The sequence below is a fragment of the Lactuca serriola genome, chromosome 7 (assembly GCF_051521515.1).
Source record: "Lactuca serriola cultivar US96UC23 chromosome 7, Lser_US96UC23_V15, whole genome shotgun sequence".
NCBI classification, from domain to species: domain Eukaryota; kingdom Viridiplantae; phylum Streptophyta; class Magnoliopsida; order Asterales; family Asteraceae; genus Lactuca; species Lactuca serriola.
The window spans coordinates 18574745-18601285 of record NC_136414.1 but is presented as its reverse complement, the minus strand read 5'-3'; the positions used below and the strand labels follow the sequence as shown (position 1 = coordinate 18601285).

The 26541-nt window shown below is 37.2% G+C and overlaps 1 protein-coding gene across 1 annotated transcript; it reads right to left on the bottom strand.

Moving 5' to 3' along the window:
* Positions 1–2925, bottom strand: LOC145061504 (protein SHOU4-like). The gene is made up of 4 exons (XM_079009001.1): positions 1958–2925; positions 1115–1270; positions 801–1012; positions 1–626 (listed from the first exon to the last, which is right to left on the bottom strand). The coding sequence occupies exons 1-4, from the start codon at positions 2675–2677 to the stop codon at positions 434–436; spliced, it is 1281 nt and encodes a 426-aa protein (XP_078865127.1). The 5' UTR covers positions 2678–2925; the 3' UTR covers positions 1–433.
* Positions 2926–26541: the final 23616 nt, after the last annotated feature.

Sequence of the window (26541 nt, the reverse complement as noted above, 5' to 3'; positions counted from 1 at the left end):
TTGTCGAACATAGGTTTGTTTTATTACAAATTTCATGATAAATTACCCAACTATTTAGAGGCTTTTGCATTATGATCATCAGAGATGAGAACACATACATGATACACCTAACAAAATAAATACACAAAAAAATAAATAATATTTTCAGAATTCACTTTTTGAACCCATTACCAACACCTATACATAATTTTTAACTCAAATTCCATAATATCATATGGGAATTCTTTTATCTGCTCCAATGAATACACTTCTGTTCTTCATCTTGGAGCTCTCATTCCCAATCTTGCTTCCATTTTTTACATAAAAACTAAATACTCTTCAAATTATCGTCTCATTGTCGCCTCTTCTACAACTTTTTTTTTTTCATTTTACATTATATACCCGGATGGCAAATTCTTAAAGCAAGAAACATCATGAAGACCTTCGAATAGCTTTACACGGGTATGACATCAGCAGTTTGACTTTCGTCACAAGTCAACACAAGACCTTCAACATAAGTTGGAAAAAGCCCACAACCCCATCTGCAGCCTGTTGAGATCGGCTCACTCGGTGGGACAATCATAAGCATGTTTTCGTGTCGCCTTACCACCCCCATCACACTAACTGTACTTCCTTCTTTGATGTATCTGTAACACAATTACAAACAATCAGTCAATATTTAACTAATAGTTTTAGTCCTCCTTGTATTGCACAAATCACAATGTATGCTAAACACAGTAAAGTACAACTTTTGTCTCGTTGACATCAGTCTCAGTCCAATACACACCAAACATACCTGTTATGGTATGTCAGTAACTTACCCTTCTTTAAGGCGCATAACACGGTCATCACAAGACAAGCTTCGGTCTGCAAGCCAACTTACAAAACTGGGAGACGACTCACGGTTTTCCTTGGTTATATCCACCACCGTTGCTTCCTTAACAAAAGGAGCTACTTTTGCTCCATAACCCGCTTTCACCACCGCCCTTAACCCCGATTGGAAGTCCGATATATAAAAATCAGCCACGTATTTCTACATATCAAAGGAAACAAAATGTAAAATTCACTTATTTACCCTCCTCCTTGAAGGGTATTTTAGACATTTGACAAACGGTCAATCTTAACGTAAACAAACCTCGGAATTTCTACATCCCCAAGAGAAGCATCGGTGCTTAGGGTTTGCCGATTTACCACCCCACCCTTTGTATTCGTACAACTCCGTAGAAACATAAACACACCTTGGAACCTTCTGGAACGATGATTCAAGAGGGATGCTTCCACATGTCACTACCTACATGCGATAAATAGCAACATACTTTCACTTTGTTTTTTTTTTTTTTATTATTCTATCACTCGAGACTTGACTTTCCTATTCAAGGGAATACAATACTTTCCTTAAACCACTTCAATAGCAAACATACTTTCACTTTATTTCAAATGGATCGCAAAAAAGTTAACACCCCTGACAAGAAAACCTGCAAATGATTTCCTTATTTGGAAAGTGGACTTTATCATTTAGTTCTTCTGACCCCATTGCCCATACGTAATCGGATCAGAAAAAGTAATAATTGATTAATATATTGGTGTACAATATCGGTTTTAAATTCCATCTTTCAATCCACCATCTTGGCATCTAATACAATACTATTTATAGTAAGGACCAATCATGGCTATTAATTTTCTATGTCAAGTGGATTCACCCATCCGACACACTTAAGAGTTCCATATGTAAAGCAAAGATTACATTTTTTATGTGAAGAATCAGATTATCAGAGTTGTTTATGTCTTAAAGACGTAATTTCTTAATAGCATTGTACGTAACGCATAATTAATCGTACTTTGTATAAAGGTTGTTCTTTTGATTAACAATTTCAGTGAATTATATATATATATATATATATATATATATATATATATATATATATATATATATATATGGAAAGTGTGAGTGAGTGTGTGGGTGTAGTTAGTGAATTACCCCGGTAACTTTGACGAATTGGCCATCAATGGCGCCACGAAGCTCCGCATCAGGGTATTTCCGTAAATAAGATTTTAATCTTCTCTTCTTACAAGCACAGTTCCATAAAATGACGACGACGGCGAGTACCAGAACACCCGCAACCGCCACAAGAATCAGCGGTTTCTTCACCGCCACCATTAAAAAAGTCCCAACCATCAAACCAATCACCGCGATCACCAACAACATCCACATTAACTTTTTGGATACTTTAAACCCTAACTTCACGTCATCATAGCCTAACGTCGTAACGGCGGAACCGTAAATAGTTTTCCCTTTCGAACTCACTGTCGGTGGCTCTAACTGACCGGATCTCCGGCCAACGCTCGATCCAAGTGGGCCGGAGGTCAGTAGTAAACCAGTTGGATGAAGCCCCACCATCGGTCCCGACCCGGATAATCGTTTAGGGATAGGCCCGGACCCGGAATTCGGTCCGGATCTAAGGGATCCGCTGCTTTGTTGCGAAGAAGATGATGCACGATGAGGCTTGAGAACAGGAGGTGGGTGGTCTGAAACGGATATATCGAACATTTTTCCTAGTTCACCTGACTTCTTGACATCGCCGCCGGTATAAGGTATGGCTCGTGACCCGATTATGGGTTGGCGTTCCTTTTGCTGTTCGGGTCGACCCGATACGTATAATCCATTGCTGAGCTGGTGCGATGGGATTCTGCTCCCCATCTTCAAAATCCAGTAAAGTAAAGTTATACCGAAAAAGAAGGAAAGAAAGTATGCGTTTCTCTGAATTTGTGAATGAAATTGCAGAAAGATTAGAATTCTTCGTGGGTATGATTCAAGAAAGTGTTGTAGTGCGTGAAGTTGAAGAGAGACAGAGAGAGTGTGTGAGTCTGTGTTTTTTAGAGAGAGAGTGTGTGTGTTTGTAGGTGAAAGAGATGAATGTGGTGGATTGAGAAAATAACGACGATGGAAAAGGGCTACCAACAGAATCGTGTTTGAAGTGCATTACATACTTGTACAATACAAATGGTTGATGCATTTGGAACCTAATTATTATTTCTTTCTTAAAAACATCATCAAATATTCCTTTAACAACTATATGAACAAATCGAACAGTCAATTAACATAGCAGAATAAGTTACGATGAAAATGGATTTTTTTGATTTTACATTAATATTTTCAAAATAATAGTTTCTTTTAAATGATCTAATTTACTTGAAACACTTACATACATATTATTGTATTTATAACCTTTTAATATTTATATATTTTAACTAAGTTATTATATTTATATTGCACTAAAAGGAGGTATATTTAAGCAACGAATGACAATGACGATAATGGGGTGAGTTTTTAAGAAAATGACATGTGTCTCCTTTTGTCCCTTCCACTTGCTGCTACAGTCTTTTGTTCGTTGCTCCAAACATCAAGTTAGACGAGTTTTACTAAAATGCCCTTGAGTGCTTTCAAATTTTGTAAAAAAAAATAAAAGAAAAATGGTTGTAAAAGAGATGAAAAGTTAATGGACCCATTGGGTAACCCCCGTCAATAATTAAGTGGGTACGATATTGAGTTGGATGTGTTGGACTTATTGAGGGTAGAAATAGAAATACTTTATAAATAGATAAAAGGATTTCCCTTTAAGGTTTAGGTTTTTTTTTATTTTTTTTTTTTTTTATTTTTTTATTTTTTTATTTTTTATTTTCACATTAATGAATAATCATAAAGTTTCTGATTGTCAAATAAATCAAGTGAGTTTGTATTCATACTTAGGAAATGAAAAATTCTTTAAAAAGAAAAAAAAAATTACAATTATTGTTAAATATATGGTAAATCGAGTAAAATAACCCTATAAACGAGTATTTTAAAAATAATAATTAAATTAATTTTTTTTAAATGACCACTTTCCCTGGATTAATGCATTCCGAAGACAGATACTCATTTTTGGAGCTCTGGTCTTAAATAATAATTTTCGTACATTTCAAACTTACAATTTGAAGTACTAATGTCCGAAACAGGAATTTATGTACAATTGTCAGGCTCGTACTTTAAAGTGACAATACGGAGTCACGAACACAAGGTCCAGAGACCCGTTTCGGACAGTTAGTCTAGATTAAAAAACTCAAAATTTGTCCCCTACATATATGTGTGCCCGCATGTACTTAGATGCTTACTTTTGATCATCCGTAATTATGTCTTATAACTGCTTCAAGATGAGTTTCTTAGAGAGTAAGCACAAAGAAATGTAACACCTCAAATTTCAAAACAAAATTTTCATTTTTAATTCACAAAACATTATTCATAAATCCAAGTCATCACATAATTATAGATCATTATCAAAACAATATCAAAGTATCCAAAAATCCACAATATATCATAAGTTGGTAAATGTGTACAATTATGCATCCACCTCCCCGAAAGAAGTACCTGAAACACATTTAAATCAACACAGTAAGCACGAAGCTTAATAAGTTTCCCAAATTACCACATACATAAATAATTATCCTCTCATGGCTAAATCTCGATAAGGACCCTCCGGTCATGTGTCTCGGTGAAGACCCTCCGGTCCCACGTCTCGGTATGGACTCTCCGGCCATAACTCAATATATATACAGAATAATATAACAACATAAGTAACAAAGAAAGGATGCATAATAACACATATCACAGTATAAGCAAATAAGACCCTCCAGTCAATAATGTAATAAGACCCTCCAGTCAGTAATGTGAATATTTGACATTCCCATTTTTCACTGCCAGAAAAGACCGATTATGTTTATGCTTTGTAAAAATCAGAGTACTTCTTTTCATAAAAATGTTGCAAAATTTGTTCCAAAAAAAAATACGATAAATACGTTATCAAAACATTTTCGAAGAAACGTATTTTATTCATTTTAAAACGTTTGGGATGTCATCGTCAATACAGGAACATAAACATAAACGGAACTTACATTTATTTACACTAGTGATCTACATCTCTTTAATCTCTCAGTGTAATGTCACTTCATATCGACACCTGTGATATAAATAAATTGAGTGGGTCAGGTTGGGAAACCTGGTGAGTACATAGGGTTTTCAACCCACAATAATATAATTATTATGTTTAAACATTTAAACAATTAACCCAATTACCCATCCCCATTATCTTCTTTATTCTTAAGGATCTACCCTAAGAATCAGCTATTCGTCGTTCATTTATTCCTAAGGATCATCCTAAGAATCGACACGAAGTTCATCGTTGCCACGGTTTACACAACAAGCACTAAGTCTGCATAGTCGTCAGGGGTTAGGCATCAAGTCTGCATGATCGCTAAGGTTTACACAACGGGCACTAAATCTACATAGTTGTCAGGGTTTAGGCATCAAGTTTGCATGATCGCCAAGGTTTAGGCACCAAGTCTGCATGGTCGCCACGGTTTAGAGTACACCGGGTGAACACATCGTTCACAACACCTACAGGTTGCGAGCCTGCTAGTGTTCCACTTGACTGTCTAGAATAGTCCGTGGTTATCATCCATACTCTGCTGAATGACGGGGCCATCGTTTGGGAAAAGGCTTCTCATATCGTCCACCTCTCACCCTCACCTCGTGGTCTACAACACCTCTTAACTCATCATCAAACTCATATTCCATCTATTACATCTACCCACGTTTTCCCCCCAACATTATCGTAGATATAAAATACATATACAGTTTAAATCATTTAAAACATGTATAAAATCGTTCATCCAGCATAGACAGCAAGTATTCAGATAATATGCACACATAGCACATAATTTACATAAAATACTTCATATCTATGTGTAAGATTAAAGTAACTATGCACTCACCTGAAAGGTGGTGACTCAGCACTCGGACAACGCTTCGATACTCTCAAAACAATTTCCTTCGATAAAACCTAGTATCAATACCACTAGGGTTTAGTCTAACGATAACCGCGACAAATTAATAGTATGACTATTATTATTATTATATAAGCGTTAAATAGCACTCAATATAACTCATAATAATAGCCCAAATAATTATTTTAAGGACCTAATAACCTTACTATAATTATTTGAAAGCTATATTAAAAATTGCGTAAGCGTAGCTCACTTACAACGGATTTTAAAGAAAACCGGGCTTTGCTCAGAGCAGAGTTTCGAAACCGAAAGACCCTTTTTTTCTCGGGACTCCGGGAGCCTCTGGGCTTCCTTCGGGTGCTAAGGCTTCACCTAGACTTTAGGGGACTCAAAAGGGGCTAGAGAGAGAAAGTTATTAGAGAGAGTGTGGGATTTGGTGCAAGAAAACCGGCCACCCTCACTGCCTTTTTATAACCTGTGAGGCCTCGGACTATGCTGGGCGTAGTCCTTGGCTACGCGGGGCGTAAGGCTCGGATAAGAACAACAGGTGGCGCTCCTCAGATGGATCATCGTGGCATGCTCCGGAACCGTTCAACCGAAGACCGTTGGGCGTAACCTTGTTCGGATGCGGGGGGTTCCTCTCGTACGTGAGGTGTAGCAAGGACAGGTGTCCGAATCCGAAGACCAGACCGTGACCAGCAAGCTACGGCCCTGATCGAGCCACGTCATCCCCCTCGCACCAGCTTCGTAAATTCGAGTTAAACTTCAAAAATTCGTATCTTCTTCATACGAGCTTCGTTTTCAACGTTATTTATATCCACACGAAGGCGGGAACGTACTCTACAACTTTTGTTTAGACTCCATCGGCTAATTTTGACTTTATTTTAAAAGTTACATTATTAACAGGCCGGGACAGGATTGGTCCGTTAAATTCTCATAACTTCTTCATCCAACATCCGTTTTCATCCATCTTTTTTTCGTTACGCTACTCTTAATGAGATCTTCAATTCTCGTTTAGGTCGTGTCGGCTAAAACCACTCGATCTATTATTCGAATTTCGGGTTGTACACTGCTAATCCGAAACTTCAAAAAATCATAACTTCCTCATACGAAGTCAGATTTGGGCGTTCTTTTTATGGACGCTCTCGGTTTAACGTATTCTACGACTTTCGTTTAGATCACTAAGGCTAAATCTCGCTCTATCGTAAATTCACTATTTACGTTTCCCGGTATCGTGCCGGTTCCGTCACAAAACTTCGACGGGTCATAACTTCTTCGTTATAACTCGGATTTCGACGTTCTTTATATGTACTGAAACCTTGTAACATATACTACAACTTGGTTAAGATTATTTATTCTAAATAATCTTTTTTTCGAAAATTCATTTTCGACACTTATTGCCTCTAATTTGACTAGCCCGGATGTACGGGCGTTACAGAATAAGACCCTCTGGTCAATAATACAAACAAGAACCTCTGGTCAATAACACGAATAAGACCCTCTGGTCACACATAAATTACCACACAGGTAAGTATAGTGAGAAGACTCACCTCAACCGCTACGCGAGTAATCCTACACTGCCGTTGCTGCTACGAAATGGCTCCCGAACTGAACCAAACAACCTAACACCATAATCAATAACTAAACAAGGCTAAACCCCAACATTAGTCCCAAAGATGAGCCAATTAACCATGCCCACTATTGGCCCAAACCCATTGGACCACGAAGGCCCAAAACCAAAATATCCACAAAGGCCCACTAATGGCCCAATATTCTAAATTGGACCCAACCCTTACATGGGCCTTACCCTAAATCCCATCAACTTATTACTAATCCAAAACACATATCCACAGCTAGTCCAACAATCCCTAAACAAAACAAGCCCAAACGATAGCCCAAATTCGAAGACCAACACTCAAAGTCCATCCAGATCGATTATGCGGTGCGTACAAGCATGTATGCGCAGCATACTCGATTGGAGGCTTATACGCTGCGCATATCTGCTTGTACGCCCGAAATAATCACCCTATCCAGTCCAAACCTCATTTCCACTTAATCCATTAAGATAAAGCTTCCCAAACCACAGATCTGACCTCCTTGAGCTGGAATATCCTGTAAAGTTGCCAACTTTACGTCCACATATGACAAAATAAGGCTCTTAAGCTAGAAAAGGACTTAATGGGTGACTTAATACATGCATGACCCCATAATACACATAAAGCTTTGAATCTTTATACTCAAAGATACCAAAACAAACTCAGATCTGAAATCATGAGCCTTTAAACAACTTAGCTCATCCATTAACTCAAAAAGAAGGCCAAAATCACAATAAACTAGCCATGAAGAGATCTAATCACACACAAGACAAGATTGAAACTTGATACCTCAAATGGCTTCCCCATAAGATGATGGTTCTGGATCTAAGGTCACTCCACCAAGCCAAGCAACTTCAAACTCCTCTTCTTTTTCTTCCCAAAAGCATAAAAGAGCACCAAATCCTTCCAAGAGCTCAAGAACACCCCCAAGAGGCAACAAAGTCGATTTAGGGTTTCTAGGGTATGGAGGTTGGCTTAGGAATGAAGAAAATGGGCCAACATTAACCTTATATAGGGTACAATACTAGGTAATAGCGTTTTTAACTTTCTCTCGTACGCCCAACATACGAGGTGTAACACCCCGACTCCCAGGTATAAATTTTAAAGCTTTTATATTCATAAATATAGACCTACTTGACGAGTTGGCTGCCCCAACTCATCGTGTAGAGACTGATCAGGCTGCGTGGTTTATGGAATATACTCGAAGAGTCGGGGGACCCCAACTCGACGAGTAGAGGATGTGCATGAAAACCCTAATTTTTAGGGTTTGCACCCTATTTAAAGGACCTTAAGTCCTTCCTTCTAGCCTCCTTACCACCTTTTCACGTCCAGAATTAAACCCTAATCAATATAACCCTATTTTGAGTGTGTGAGGCTAAAAGTGTGTGTTTGGTGCATTTCTTGAAGAGATTTTGTCACACCCTAAACCGAAACGGCGGAAATGTTCGGGGGTGGAGGACCTCATATGTAATATCACAACATTTGCATCATAATAATCAAAGTAAACACAACCATTACATTGAATATATATAAAAAGGGTATTTACATCTATTTGATTCATATTCATATACATCAAAAGTATAGTAAAATATAAAGACGTGACTCTATATGCTCTGTCTTCTCAAAAGTCTGTTGAGGTACCTGTCTACTGATTTCCTAAGAATACAAGCGGTTTTGAAAAGAGTATCAACATAAAGCTGGTGACTTCATAAATTGTTTTTGGTAATGAAAACCTACGCGTGCATTACACCCCAATCCTCCTGATTTACGACAACCTTTCACTAAACCGAGATATAACGGTCCTCGACCATTGTTGAGACCACCAGTCTCGCACCTAGTCCGACCACCATATTCCCAAAGACTCATATGGCAAGGCTACCCAGCCTAAGAACCCCTCTGCATCACACACTGACTAATGGATACCATGGCTCTCCGTAGTCTTACAACATTTCTCCCACTGGCTAGTGAATGTTACGGCACCCTGTAGTCTTACAACACTCCCTCACTGATTAGTGAATGCTACGACACCCCGCAGTCTTACAACACTTCCTCACTTGTTGTGGGCTTACCCCATGGTCTTTCCCGATATTCCCAAGTGAATACCCCCACTTGAATTCATCCACTCTCGTACAACCTCGAAATTTCTAGATTACCGAACCATCCCACGATCCCATTACCAAATCACCACCACTGAGTTTATTGAACTAATACTCCACGGCCAAACATTAATGGGTACACACACCCGGCCAGATAAAGCACTGACCTACTCTCGAAGAAGATTGCGCGTCCAAAGTACCTCACCTTAATACAATTCCATACCCTTAAACAATCTCCTCCGACGACAAAGAACAGATAGACTCACAATTAGGCAAGGTAGATAGTTGATCCGATGCTCCACTTACCACTAAAACAAACCGAGTTTCATAATAATTTTACAGTCCAACACTTTAGAACAAGATACTCGGAAAACACGATACACCATCATAAAATTTAATGATAGCTTTCCATGACCACTGGTCTTCAACTCGTACAATTCGAAACCTTTAAAGTATTCCAACTCAAGATCGTAAAATCATCAATGATTGAGAAATCATTGACAACAACCTAAACCCCCAATATTTATTGAACAAAACCCAAGCGAAACCACACATACCAACTTTGAAGTTGACTGAAAGATCAATCGCTACTCTTCCTGGAGTATAGATAGCAATCTACACGTCGAACTGACAAATCTTTCGACAACCAAACTTGACCCGAACGCCTCATAACCCGAACATTGGCGAACCCGGAAGTACATTGACCGAAACGAGCTCCTTGTGGCTACCTACAGTGAACACACTCATTCATTTATGAGTACACACAACACATGTATCATCTCGCTATGCACCTTGCCTTGATCACATCTGGACCCAAGTCTCATATACCCGGACCGCAGATCCCTATAACCCAATCTTCTGAAACCGCAACTCAAACATATCGACGATCCTTTCAACAAAATACTCAGTTCTCCCCCACTTAGGGTTCGAAATACCGCCAATTGGAATTCGAAACAGACTGCACATCAACCGACTCACTACATATACCATTCCTGACTTGTGGATCCACTCAACACTTGATGGCCTTCCAGATAAAGAACAAACAACCCCAAGCATTCCAAATATCAAATGGACACCTCAGAAACCTCCCAATGTGATTGCCTCCTGTCGCCAAGAATCTCATTCAGCTGCACAAGCAAATATTTCGACAGTCCTAAAATAGCATTGACTCTTTATCTGGGAATAATGGACTATCACACTCTTCATTCTATGAATCCTCAACCAACACCTCATCGCAAGAATCATCATAAAAATAGGAGGCCTCACTCTCACAGTTGGTTCACAGCATAAACAACGAGGGTCATCGTTCCGATATACTCATCCTGCTTACCTGAAACAGTTGCTAGAATACGCCTTAATATACTCAATTAAGGCATCTCCTTGCCCTCGTCTGTCACAGTCCCCACTGTTGACTCTCTTACGACATAATAGATACCTCAAGGCGGTCATACCACAAGAATCTTTTGGCGCAAATACTGCAACTATCTGATACCCCACGAGGTATACCTCTAAATTCTACAATCAGAAGTCTGCTCTACCTTCCGACCAATATGGAAAGGCTAGAATAATATAATCCTCAACATAGAAAATGACCCATAGGTTGATCACTCGACTCAAAATTCAATCCTCAACAACGCATCACCTCCATCTCCCTTTTGAGTCTTGTGACTCTAAGTGGCACCCCACCGGTCAAATCCCTCGTGATCTAAACTCAATTTCCTCGCAAGGTCTACTCCATTCAAACCCGACCGACATGGCCCTCGAGCCTAATAATCAACAGACACATTCTCAGTCTGAACAACCACAACCGGATAACTGGTAAAGACGGAAACACACTCTGTAATGAATCATGGCACCCAAACCATGTTATCTACCCTCAACCTTCTACTTAGAGCCTATGGAATTCTCCTTGTTTCGAGTATGGATCATCTACTTTCAGTAGTATGGGCCCAATACTACCTTCCACATCCATCCATACTTTCCACAAGGATCGTTCCAGATTTTCTAGGTAGCTACTCAACTTCCCCATATCGACCAATCCCATTCCACGTGCCCGCTCTCCAGCGAACTCACCGCTAAACAACGCACTCATCGGACTGAAAATACTCCCTAGGCTCTCCTAGGATTCCCTTCATACCTCTTTCCACCATCAGCTGCAAAAGGAACTCCCTTTAATACCTACTAACTACTCGAATACAATCACATGCTACATGCACTAGATAATTTTCGACTGCAAGATTCCACCCTACATTGGTTAGACTCAAACGAGAGCTGCGCAATATAGCTAAATTTAACCTTCTAAAATTATCTAATCCTTGTAATATGCAACCTAACGTATTCAAGTAATAGTTAGTCGATATTAATGGAAGTCTCTAAAAGCACAAAGCAAGCAGCATTCGGGCATCACGCAACCCCTACCAGCACATAACCTAAACAGGCTATCCAAACCCACACATGAAACCACACTAGCATACAACCCCAACTGCTCTAACCACAACACAAAATGCATCATCGAACTCAGGCAATCCTACCTCACAGCTCCTAGAGATCACTAATAATAAGCATGCAACACTACCAGCTCACACAACATGCATAAAGGCATCTCTCCTAAGCAGGCACACTAGCACACAATACTGAGCATATTCTTAGCCCTAAACTAGCATGCAATTCTATCAGCTCATAATAACAACACATAATCAAGTAAGGGTATTTTCGGAAATCATCGATCGGGCTCTGGCTGATTGTATACACGGCTTTAGACCTGCTTCCAAAAATCTTTAATTTCCTAGGAAAATCATGTGATGAAAAATCATCTCTTTTGAATAGTTATCAACTCCTCAGTTTGAGTCCATACATACCCAAGGGTGTGCACAAAAATCTCAAGCCAAGGCTTTGATACCAAATTGTAACACCTCAAATTTCAAAACAAACTTTTCATTTTTAATTCACCAAACATTATTCATAAATCCAAGTCATCACAGAATTATAGATCGTTATCAAAACAATATTAGAGTATCCTAGAATCCATAAGACATCATGAGCCAGCGAATGTGTACAGTCGTGCCTCCGCCATCCCGGAATCTATAGTACCCGAAACACATTTAAATCAACACGGTAAGCACGAAGCTTAGTGAGTTCCCTAAATACCACATACACAAATAATTAGCCTCTCATGGCTAAATCTCGATAAGGACCCTCCGTTCCCACGTCTCGGTATGGAATCTTTGGCCATAACTCAATATATATACAAAATAATATAACAGCATAAGTCACAAAGACAAGATGCATAATAACACATATCATAGTATAAGCAAATAAGACCCTCCGGTCAATAATGTAATAAGACCCTCCGGTCAGTAATGTGAATAAGACCCTCTGGTCAATAATACAAACAAGAGCCTCTGGTCAATAACACGAATAAGACCCTCCGGTCACACATAAATTACCACACAGGTAAGTATAGTGAGAAGACTCACCTTAACCGCTACACGAGTAATCCTACACTGCCGCCGCTGCTACGAAATGGCTCCTGAACTGAGCCAAACAACCCAACACCATAATCAATAACTAAACAAGGCTAAACCCCAACACTAGGCCCAAAGAAGAGCCAACTAACCAGGCCCACTCTTGACCCAAACCCATTGGACCACAAAGGCCCATTGATAGCCCAATTTGGAAAATTGGGCCAAACCCTTACATGGGCCTTACCCTAAAGCCCAACAAATTATTCCTAATCCAAAACACATATCCACAGCTGGTCCAACAATCCCCAAGCAATACAAGCCCAAACGATAGCCCAACACTCAAAGTCCATTCAGATCGAGTACGCGGGGCGTACAAGCATGTACACGCAACGTACTCACTTGGAGGCTTGTACGTTGCGCGTACCTGCTTGTACGCCCAGTGTACTCATCCTATCCAGCCCAAACCTCATTTACACTTAATCCATTAAGAAAGGCTTCCCAAACCACATATCTGACCTCCTTGAGCTAGAATATCACATAAAGTTGCCAACTTTACGTCCACATATGACCAAATAAGACTCTTAAGCAAGAACAGAACTTAATGGTTGACTTAATACATGCATGAACCCATAATACACATAAAGCTTGCATCTTTATGCTCAAAGATACCAAAAAAAACTCAGATCTGAAAGGATGAGCCTTTAAAAAACTTAGCTCATCCATTAACTCAAAAAGAAGGCCAAAATCACAATATACTAGCGGTGAGGAGATCTAATCAAACACAAGACAAGATTGAAACTTGATACCTCAAATAGATTCCTCACAAGATGATAGTTATGGATCTAAGGTCACTCCACCAAGCCAAGCAACTTCAAACTCCTCTTCTTTTCCTTCCCAAAAGCATAAAAGAGCACCAAATCCTTCCAAGAGATCAAGAACACCCTCAAGAGACAACAAATTCGATTTAGGGTTTCTAGGGTATGGAGGATGGCTTTGGAATGAAGAAAAGGGGCCAACATTAAGCTTATATAGGGTAAAATACTAGGTATTAGGGTTTTTAACTTTCTATCGTACGCCTAATGTACCTTCTCGTATGCCTAATGTACGAGGTCTCGCACCCCGACCCACTTCTCTCAGTACGATAAGCGTACACTCCCGTAAGCATGGCATAGATCTCTTCGTGTCACTACGCCCCGCGTGCCTCCTTGGTACGCCCAGCGTACTAAGGTCTTCCTCCAAACCCTAATTCAATCTGAAAGCCATAAATTCTTTTATTCAACTCCGATTCCGACCATCCCTATATTCGTGAAAAGGTATCGAGACGTTTTTCACTATTATCAAATCATACCAGCCATAAGATATTCCGAACGAACATCTACTTCCCATAAAAGCCCAAACTAACAAATTACCGAAATACCCCTTTAGCTCCAAATCACAACAGAATACTCGGATCATCCAGTACATCACCCACCTCCAAATGAGCTCAAAACTAACTTCTTCAATGATTTAAACCCTGCTAACACCCAATCCTTGATCACCATTCCGAAATGAAAACAACCTAAAATAGGATGTTACAAGAAAGCTTTAACAATCTGCCTGTTTTGTAACATTCCCATTTTTACGGCTATTTTAAAGCTCTTTGTTTACTTTTGTTATTGCGGAATTTGTCCCAAAATATATTTGACATGATATAATATCAAAATCAAGGCATTTCATGAGATTTTATATTTTAGAAGTCTGGGATGTCATAACTGATACAAGAAACATAAACATAAACGGAGATTGACCACATCTCAAAATCCACATTTTGCGATACCCAGAGTCGTGTCGGTTAAATCGCAAAACTTCGAAGAAGGATAACTTCTTCATACGAAGTCAAATTTCAGCGTTCTTTATATATGTGGAATCCTTATCATATATATATATATATATATATATATATATATATATATATATATATATATATATATCTATAACTTTGCTAAGATTATTTATCGTGAATAATCTTTTATCCAAAAAGTCATTTTTGACGCTTATAATGACTAGCCCGAATATGCGGGTGTTACAATTATCTTCCCTTATGATGATTAAATCCCAGAATCATCACTAAGACAAGGTTGGATTATGATTCTACGAGTAACTTTTCCATCCTAAGTAATAATCGTACAAGATGAGGTCTTTACTCTTGCTACCTTAATAGACCGAATGTTCATATCTTTATGACGCACTAGCTAGACTCATGTCTCTTTGAGTCATATTCTAATACGGGGGATTCCTCCTTCATGTTCCAATGTGGTACAACCACATTATTATAGATAGCGTTTCTAGATATTGGTTGCTTATAGGGATGAGCACGAGAACTGGGTCCCGTTTTCGGAACTAGAACCGCCTCGGAACTGCCGGTTCCTATTACGGTTCTCATATTTCTAAAACCGCTACCCGTTGGGTTCCCGTTGAAATATATATATATATATAACCGCCGGTTCCGAATACGGTTCTCATATTTCTTGAACCGCTACCCGTTGGGTTCCCGCTGAAATATATATATATATATATATATATATATATATATATATATATATATATATATATATATAGGTTCATTTGAGATCATGTTAATTTTGTGAGACCGTGAGACGCAATCTAAAAACAATTTTAAAATGCAAAATAAAAGGAAAAATCTGAAAGTTCTTGAGTTTTATATATATATATATATATATATATATATATATATATATATATATATATATATATATATATATATATATATATATATATATATATATAAAAGAATACATTACATCACGTGGTTTCATTGGGTTTTAAGTGCCTTGAATTATAGTCTTCATTTTTCGAGATTTTATATTAAAATGAATGTCATGTAATTTAATTATACAAATCTTTGCTTTTAAATTTTGGTCGAGGACATGAGTAACTTATAGTTTTTTATCTTCTAATAACTAGACGTAAGAATAATATATTATATAAGTTAATTAAAAAAAATTAAATATAAATATCTAAATATTTAAGAACTTTAGATTTATAAGGAAATAAAAAAAATAACGAATTATTAAAATTAATTTTTTTATCTTTTAAATTTAAATAAATAAATAAAATAAACTAATGAGCTTTAATTTAGGAATTTTGAAATAAGAAGGTAACTTTATTAATGAAACTGATATTTATTTATTACTACATTTATTGTAATTATTACATAAAAGTATTATGTGTAATCTATTAAAGTAAAAAACTTATAAAATGACATGTAGAAAAGAAATTAATTCAAAATAACCATAAAATGACATTTGATAAATTGAATGAAAGTGTGACATGTGGCAAGAAAACCTCCATTTGTTAGAGTAGATTTATTGTAATTATTACATTAAAATATGATGTGAAATTTATTAAAATAGAAAAACCTATAAAATGACATTTGGAAAAGAAATTAATTCAAAATAACCACAAAATGACATTTGACAAATTGAATGAGAGTGTGACATGTGGCAAAAAAAACATTCATTTATTAGAGTAGATATGCATATATAAAACATTGCATACGATGCAACTTACAGTAGATACTAAATACGAATTAATAGTATATGTAAATAGATGTGAGTGGTAAAAGCCGAAAAAGGAGAAGTTGGTTTCAATCTTCACATCCCACGTTTCAATCTTCACATCCCACTTCGGTGGTGGGAAGGAAAAAAAATGAAGGTCACTCCCTATAAATGGGAAGGCTTTTGAGGATTGAAGAGGGAAAGGCCTTTGAGTTGTCCTTGGTGTGCCTACCTTTGTGGGCTGCTAAGGTTCTATATAGGCTTGATTTGTTTAATCTGTTTTTAGATAAAAAAAATTGAAGTTCTTGGTTTTATAGGACTGATTTGGGCTTAGTCTGAACTATTTCGGGAGTATTACAACTACGCTCTATATTGAAAATATTTTAAATGTATTTTGATACAGGGTACCAGGTTTTGGAACCGACACCAACCGATTTCCATCACTGGTTCTGAAATCTCAAGAACTGGAATAGGTGGTTTCGGTTCTGATTCTAATATTCTAGGAACCGACGGTTCCGATTCCGATTCCCGTTCCAAGAAAATTGGTCGGGTACCCACTTTTGCTCATCCCTAGGTGCTTAGTCTTAACGACAATTACGATACTTCTTTCGATCACTTCGATTGTCCTTCCCTTCAAATTCTAATCAGATGCTACATCGAGCTTGGTTCCCTAAACCAAGTAACTCACTTTGTACCTTTTATCTTAGTCAGACTCGGTTTGCTATGACCACTAGGATCGAAATATCATTCATCTTTTTAGTCATTATTGAAACGATGGTAATGATAGACACAAACAAAAATGAATCCGATTAGTAATGCCTTGGTAACCTTGTGACTCATCCTGATTCAAATACGAATTCTTTGTTTCCGGTAATACATAACCACACTACCTTCCACACCTATTCATACTTATCTCAAGAACTGTCTAGCAGCCCCCAAGTTACTATTTTCCTAAAAATCACGAAAGCGATTTTAATACATAAAGATGTGTCTAATTTTAATACGTATCTTCGACCCGAATTCTACTTCCTAACATTTGATATAAATTCTTTCTCGTGTAGTGTCCTACCTACAAGGCACACTATACCAAAATTTATTCTTAACCAATCCATCATGTTGAAGTCATAATTTCTTAGTGTCACACAACAATGTAACACAACTAGAAATCTTATAACTTTCGAAAATGTTTACAGCATTTATTCATATATTATGCCTCTTATATCAGGCTATAGACTATACTACTATTTATGTGGAACTACTGCTTCATGCTTTATATCAGGCTATAGACTATAGTACTATAGAGTATTCCCATGGAAGTCTCTTAGCATACCTATTGATCTTTGATAACTCATCGGGGACGATATGTATGGCGGATTCCATGTTGCTCGTAAAGGAATTAGTATACTCATCGATGGATATGTCGCCTTTCTCTAACGTCAGGAATTGGCCAGTTCTAGTATTAACTGAGCAAAACAATACTTTCGCTTGAAATATACTTGGAATTCTACCCATGTCAGTTGTAATGGCTCATTAGGGGTTATTATCTTTCTTATTATGTTCCACCAATGAACATCTAAGCTTTTAAATTGTCTCACTACGTAGGTGATCTACAACTTTCATGTGCACCCGCACGTTTGAAGGCTAGCTCCATTTCTGAAATCCAATCTATAACTCCGATCGGATCTTCTTTTCCATTAAAAGATGAAGGCTTACAAGTCATGAAATCCTTATACTTGCAGTAACCCCTGGGTTCATCATTTCTTCGGATCTATGAGTCTTCCGGAGGAGGGAGTGGTCCTTGTTGGCTTTCCGAGTCATCATTTCCTTCCTGGACCGTCGTTAGACGAGATGGAACTGGTCTATTGTTGACTTGATCATCGATTATTGATTTGTTGTTCACTGGAAATCAGCTTCTAGAATTCACTAGCCCTTAAGTTAGGAGATCCATAAACTCACGTCGTTGCTGATCGAGCAGATCTTGCATCATTGCTCGAGCATCTTGAACGGTGAGCTGAGCAGCTCCTACTCCGACGTTATGCAGTGATGGAACTTCTTCAATATTGACGACTCTACCGCATCTCGTGATCGTCACATCATTCTGTACATCAAAGTAGGTGTTCAGCATACCGAGAGGCAAGTTTATTATGATAAGGAAGATTTTAGTTATGTTTTGACGCATACATTCTCCTTATCTCTCCCAAAAATTTCATGTTAGTTCTATTATTTATACTTTTAGAATCTCGAACACAAAATTTCTAGATCCGGTCAGCAACAGACCATAGATTCATTCAAGCTAGGCTGGTACCCTAAAGCATGTTATAGCATAAGTCATTTAGCACATAATAGCAATTTAGGCATTCATCCTAAAGTATTCTAGTTCTTGTGTTAATTTAGGTAAACTACCTAAATATAATAGACGTATAACTCACAATCATAGCTTAGCATTTTAAGTTTAAGTGTATAAATCCTAAAATTCCTAGTTCGGTTAAACTAATGTTCTGATAACAACTGTGACATCCCCATTTTCACAGTTATTTTAAAACTTTTTGCTTACGCTTATTTAATACTTTTGTTATTGCAGATTGGTCCCAAAATATCATTGACGTGATATAATATCAAAATCAAGGCATTTCAGAAGATTTTATATTTTAAAATTCTGGGATGTCATAACTAATTCAAGAAACATAAGCATAAACGGAGACTTACAACATCTCAACATACTAACGGTCATTGAATCTCTCAGCAGACACATACATCATTATCCAAGTATCTTTGATACAAATAAACTGAGTGGGTCAGGTTGGAAAACCTGGTGAGTACAGAGGGTTTTGAACCCACAATATTATAATCTTTAAATAAATATTTTTTAGCAAACAAATAACCCAATTACCCATTCTTGTTATCCTCACTTCCTAACTTTAAATAATGATCTTAAGAGATCTTTCCTAAAGGACCTTTATCAACCAACACTTATACTTCTTAGATTATTAGGCATGAGAGTATGATAATATTTTGGGTAAGCATGGTGGTACATTAGTACTTTGGACAAACACGGTAGAAACGATAGTGCAATGGTACTTTGAATAGACACGGCTAACACGTCTTATTATTTTGCACATTTCCAGCTAACCTATCACAACAACTATCTCACACGACTCTATCACGACCTCTCATTTATTATTTCACACGTCCCATTACTACCCAATCGTATTATTAAGTACGATAAAGTATAGATAGTTTAACCAAGTAATAACTATATCATGTTGCATGTATATATTAAACATAGCAGAAAAGCGTGTATAACATTTAAGCAATTAAAATACTTGTATCTATGTGTAAGTTGAAAGTAACTATGCACTCGCCTGTTAAAGTGTTGACTTGGAAATCAGATGGCTCTTCTCTCTAGCACTTAGTTTTTCATTTGATGTGACGCACTATAATTATCACTAACTCTTGGTCTAGTATTTCTTATGACTAATGATAACATAGATTCCTCAATAATCCCAATGTATATTGATATATAGTTGATAAGGGACAACCATGTAAGATCATATCGAAGGTAGGGTCCGTTTGGTATACAAAGTATACTGTTTGGAAATTTTAGTTTAAACACCTTACTAAATACAGCCTATACATCATCCCCGTAAGTAGATCAATCAGTAATATGACGTTGGATTTACTGACAAATCTTATTTATAAATTCATAAAAACGACTATGAATTTAAATATTAATTACACTAAAATAATATAGAGTGTAATTTAACTTACAGAGATTCCCTAGACAAAAGTCCGGAAATTGCACTGACAGAGCTTCTACTCGAAGGCTACTACATGTCGATCACTCAGGGGTCGCAGTCCTTTATTGGTGTACTAGAAACTTAGGAAAGTTGGATCTAATGCAGAGGGAACTTGAGGGATTGAGCTATAGGGGGTGGGATATGAGAAGTATATACGGAGGCAAGTATTTATAGTCGAAAAAATATACGTGCGCAGCGCACACTGTTGCGGGTCGTTACGCAAATGGTCGGGGTGATGATGTGTCATTCTTTGAGTGGTGCCACATGCCGAGTTTGGGTGGATGTCAGATGCGAACATGGGCGGCTCAATCATTTTGGGGATCTAAGCGAGCCAAAAATTTGGGGCCCTTTGGCCTTTACTATACTCGGAAATCGAAAACGGATGAGATGAATATTTCACAGAAATCAGAATCAGTAGAAGAATGCAAAGTCGTTTCAGTTTCATGAGTGCAGCGATCGTTGATTTATTCTTTTGCTTCATTTATTTTGTGGTTACCGGATTGAATTTTTTAATGGACTAAACCTTTGGACTTTGAATAATATGGGGCCCCTTAGAATTCGAGGCCCTAAGCGCTACCTTAAAAATCCTCTACATAGAGCCGGCCCTGGATGCGCACCACACATCTTGTCTGTCCGCACAATTGCCCACAACTTTTTCTGTTTTCTTACAAAATTCATAACTTGCTCATATAAGCTTCGTTTAATACAGGTTTTATATCCACGTGTAGCTATCGAAGAGATCTACAAATCTCATTTAGAATTTGTCTACTGATTTTGAATTTTATTTTTAAATTTACAATTTTAACAGACTTACCTGTTAAAATTCGTTAAAAATTCATTACTTTATCATACGATATCCGTTCCTGACTATATTTATATAGACGGATAGGTATTAACGAGATATCAAACTCTCATTTAGATTGTTTTTCCTAACAATTGAACGATTTTAATTTTGGTTTCTGAGTCGTATATTGCACACTGAAATATTAGAAAAACCATAACTTCCTTTCACGAACTCCAATTTGGATGTTTTTTATATGTATGCTCTCGGTTTTATGACTATTATGAATTTGTTTAGATCACTCAGGATAATACGTAATCTATCAAAAGTCCACATTTTGTGATATGCAGAGCCGTGTCGGTTAAATCGCGAAACTTCGAAGAAGCATAACTTCTTCATACAAAGTTGGATTTCAGCGTTCTTTATATGTGAGGAATCCTTGTCACATATACTATAACTTTGTTAAGATTATTTTGTCTTAAATAATTTTTTTATCCAAAAAGTCATTTCTAACGCTTAAATGACTAGCATGAATCTGCGGGTGTTACATGTTTACCTACACTAACTTAGGCGAACCAACCCTCATACATACACTCACATCAAAACTGATGTGATGGATCGTTTACAAGCTCTTTTTTGTGGCTATTAGACATGTGGTATATTTTTGTATACATATATCTATTGTTTCTTTAAAACCAATAATATTGATACATTTAAACTAATTATTTTGTGCTCCCCAAAATATACAGCTCCATGCATTCATAGGATGCTTGTTGCTTGTCATCTTCATAGGTAGTATGCGACTAAGAGTGGACTACCTGAACACAATGTTCGTATCGGTTGCTAGTAACGGGAACAACCAACCCCTCCCTATAACATTTAGTCTGGCCATGGAAAATAATCTCGATTGTTGTACCCGGTTCCTTATGAGGTTGAAGGAAGTTCTTGGATTGGGTAAGAAAGTATCGTTCATAACCACTATGGACAATGTCGTTAGTTATTGCATAGATCATGTATTCCTTGATTCGTATCATGGGTATAATTATAAAAGTGTGTTCATGTATCAATGATTCCAAGTCATTATAATGATTGATCTACTTACAGGAATGATGTCTAGGCTGGATTTAGTGAGGTGTTTAAAGTGGGATTTCCATACAATATACTTTGTATTGCAAACGGACCCTAACTCCAATATGATCCTACCTGGTTGTTCCTTACTTGATAGATATTGATGTAGACATTGGGATTAGTGATGAATCTATACTATCATTAGTCACCAGGAATATAAGACTTAGTGATATGAATCTAGGTCACAACAAAGGAAAATCTAAGTGTTGAAGCGAAGTGTTGCCCAAATTTCAGTCAACCATTTTTAAGAAGTGGATGCTTAGTTACTTTCATCTTAGACATATATATATGAAGTATTACTAAATGATATATGTGTTTTGTAAAAAAATGTTTCATGTTAGATAAAATAGTATAAGATGATTTTTATATGATTTACCATATATGCACTTTCATATCTATAATATATTGGGTAGCGATGTTAATGAAGGATGAATAGAATAATGAGGGAGATGAATTATGAGAGATGAAAATAGTAATAAAAGTCCTTAACTTACTAGTACTATTGTACTAAGCGATGTAGTAATCTAACAGAGTATATATGATAACCACCAGACTATTGATGACAGTCCCGTGGAATGCAGACATGTTTATAACCTGTAAGTGATAGACTATGTGTCCATTTGATGTACTCTACCCTACATAAATGTATTAATTAGAAATTCTTGTAACAATACTGTCAGCAACGATGGTTTTGGTGATCCTTAGGAATAAATATAAAAGAAAAACCTACTGGTAGTATTGCAGAGAAATCCCTAAATCAATATTGTCAGCAACGATGATTATGATAATCCTTAGGGTAGATCTTTAAGAATAAAAATATAAGAAAATGGGGAGGGGTAATCGGGTTAACTGTTTGATAATTAAACATATTAACTATATTATTGTGGGTTGAAAACCCAATGTACTCAACAGGTTTCCCAACCTGACCCACTCAGTTTCTTTGTATCACACGTATCGATATAAAGTTATTGTAATGTCTCAAAAATCACAACAAATTTAAACTTTTAAAAACAACCCATTTACTAAAAGAAGTGTTTACATAACCATTATTTTCAAAACATTATTAAAAAAAACCGAGTCTTCGAAGATCAACAGCATAAAACCAAGGATGTGTACGGTAACGCCTTCGCCTTGCTACAATTATTTGAAGTACCTGAAACAAAACTAAAATTGTAGCCAACGTTTTGTTAGTTCCCCCAAAGTACACCCACATACACATAAAAAACAACAACATACATAAATCAGAGCCTTCGGCATGAGTTGACCGCCTCATAGGGCATTCATGCTATCTGGGCCGCTCTTGGGCCTTCGGCATGACTGGTCTGCCTCATAGGCCTTCAGTCTATCCAAACCTCCCTGGGTATCTTGGCCTTCAGCACAAAGCAGGACCACCTCAACCTGGTACATCATCACATATCAATGTATACCATAACAATCTATAGCTAGCATATACATGTAGTCATACAGATCTAACAGATCACTATAGCATAGCAACATCCTATATACCAGGATACAGGTCTAATAGACCACTACAACATAGCAACATCCTATATACTAGGATAGAAAATAAACAGATCACTACAACATATCAACATATGGTGAAGCCAGGATATCAATCCAATGGGCCGACCTTGGCGTCTTCGACCCGTAAGTATAGTGAGGAAAACGCTCCTCACAGTCTGACGAATAGCTGATCAATACTCTGCACCCAAATATCGGTTCAACCCAAATCCTAAATGTGAAAACATTTCTATTCCAAATTAATAACATTTCCCCATAATACCCTTGGTTAAAACTGGTAAAAATCAACAAGTCAACCCAGCCGAGTCAACTTAGGGCTCATACGCGGGGCGTACTCTTGCTTTGACTGCGGTTGGGGTGGTTGATGATGTACACACTGCGTACTCCAGGTTACACAGGGCATACGCTCAGACTTCCCAATTACTCATCAAGAGCTTAATGTATTAAGTTCTCATGTCCAACTTTCATATCTAAGGCCAAAATACCACTAAGAGTCTTAAGTTTTCCAACTTTATGTCTTTACATGTCCATTAAGTTCTTAATACACAAAATCCCAACTTCTTAATGCCCTAAGACCTTCTAGAGCTTGCATGGAGGAAAATTAATCATCAAGACCACATTTGTATGACTCAAGACACCTCATAAGGTCTAAAAGGACGACTTATTTGGTCAAGAGCATGCCATGCTCAAGAAGCACCATATTTAGGACCAAAAGTGCCCTAAAGGAAGAAATGGCTAGATCTACAAGATAGAGTGATCAAGTTTGGAACTTTTTACCTCCAGGAGGTTGCTAGCAAGTGGGGAATCCCAGATCTAAGTTGCTTCCAAGCTTCAAGGTCCTTTCACCAACTTCTCCTTCTTCAAGAACACCAAAAAGGCACACCAATGAGCTCAAAACACTCTTCACACTTAGGGTTTGCTAGAGGGTCGAATTCTCAGATGGGGGCTGATGAGGGAATGATAAACAAGGCTATAATGATGCTTATATATGGACGAAAGCCTAAAAATTAGGGTTTGAACTTTATCCACGTACGCCCGACGTATGCGGTGTACGCCCAACGTACTAAGGTCTGCCATAGTACGCTCAACGTACACAACATACCGCCAACGTACTTCCCTTAGCCTAAATTCACCAAAATGCCAGAATGGGCCCTTTTGCACTCTTTCGTATACTCATGAACTAAAATGCAATATTAATTCATACATAGGTTAAAATCAAAAATACCTCAACATCGAGATGTTACAGGTATTTGATGCTTGGAAATGATGAGAGATTCGAGAAAATGTAGGCCATTAGATGTTTTTAGGCAAGGATGATTACGTTTATGATTATGTTTCTTGTATCAATTATGACATCCCAAATTTTAATAATCTATGAAAAAAACTTATTCGGAAATGCTTTTTACAGGACCAATTCCATTATATAAAGAATATTCTGTTTTTAAAATAGGCATAAATAAAATGGAATTTTCTTGCCGAGAAAATTAGGGATGTCACAGTTGGTATCAGAGCATTAGTTTAAGTGAACTAGAATTTTTTTGAGGATTTCTAGACTTAAACTTAGAATGCTAAGCAATGATCATGATGTGTGTGTCCTAATTATTTTAGGTAGTATACCTGAATTGAAATAAGCACTAGCTTACTATAGGATAAGATGTCTAATTTATTGTTATGTACTAAATGATTTGTAGCATGCTTTAGGTTGCCTAGATTGCTACTACTTGAACATATTTAAGGTTTATTGCCGACCTTAACTTGAATAAGGAAATTTTATGTGTTTAGGCTTTTAAATGCTTAATTACTGTATTAGAACTAGAATATAACTCTTCGAGAAGATAAGGAGACTTCGATAGTGGATGATACCTATAAAAAGATATCGTAAGTAATACCTACAGAGTGGTATCTTGCCTTTAGAATATGTATGATTAAATAATAGTACGCCTTGGTACGTCTGAAGTACACTTTTGATTGGCGGAATGATAGAACTTTTGGTGTAATCCCTGAAGTCGTCCCATCATCTTGAGTTTCCATTGCCTACCAAGTTGAAGTAGTGATTTCTTACATATTTGGAAGGACTAAAGATGGTGATAAAAATTCCAAGCGATGTCGAAGCTGAAGTTGCATAAAGTGTGGTATAGTATTCAGAGGAATTTAAGAAAGGCAAAGAGATTAAGGTTGACTGAGTTTCCAGACTCAGTAGGCCAAGAGTTTGTCTACTTTTGTGAAGTAGTATGTAGTAAAAGAAGTTGGAGAGCATTTTCCTCCAAACCACATGAACAAATTTTGGTATAGTGTGCTTTGAAGACTGGAGACTACACAAGAAAGAATTTATACCAAGAATTGGGAAGTAGAATTTATGTCGAAGATATGCATGGAAGAAATCCTAGTAGAGTCTAGGGAAATTTGTTGTAGATGATTGCTTGGACACATCCATATGTGTTAAGTTGATTTTTCAATTTTTAAGAGTAGTAACTTGGGAACCGTGAGGCAATTCTTGGCACGAGTATGAGTAGGTGTGAAAGGTAGTAGAGACCTATGCTGTGTTTTGAGCCTCATTAGGTCAAATATAGGGCAGCGAAAACGATTAACAATTCTGATCTAAACTCAAAATCTGAAGAATCTAAACTCTCTACTTTATGCAACTTATTAGAACTACAAAGAAAAAGATACCTTTAACTTCTTAGATGGTTTGTTATTTTTTTGAGCCAATGGATTGAAGTAGAAAACCAAAAGGATAGTTCCTATTTTGTGATCACACCCAAGATGCAAACAAGAACCATATCCAAGCTATCCTCGAACTTCGAGC

What these genes read in the sequence shown, in the direction of transcription:
- LOC145061504 (XM_079009001.1), bottom strand. Translation starts at nt 2,677, where the DNA reads ATGGGGAGCAGAATCCCATCGCACCAGCTCAGCAATGGATTATACGTA. An exon ending in AATTCGTCAAAGTTACCGGG is followed by an intron (nt 1,271 to 1,957) that starts GTAATTCACTAA and finishes TATCGCATGTAG; the next exon opens with GTAGTGACATGTGGAAGCAT. An exon ending in GTTATGCGCCTTAAAGAAGG is followed by an intron (nt 627 to 800) that starts GTAAGTTACTGA and finishes ATTGTGTTACAG; the next exon opens with ATACATCAAAGAAGGAAGTA.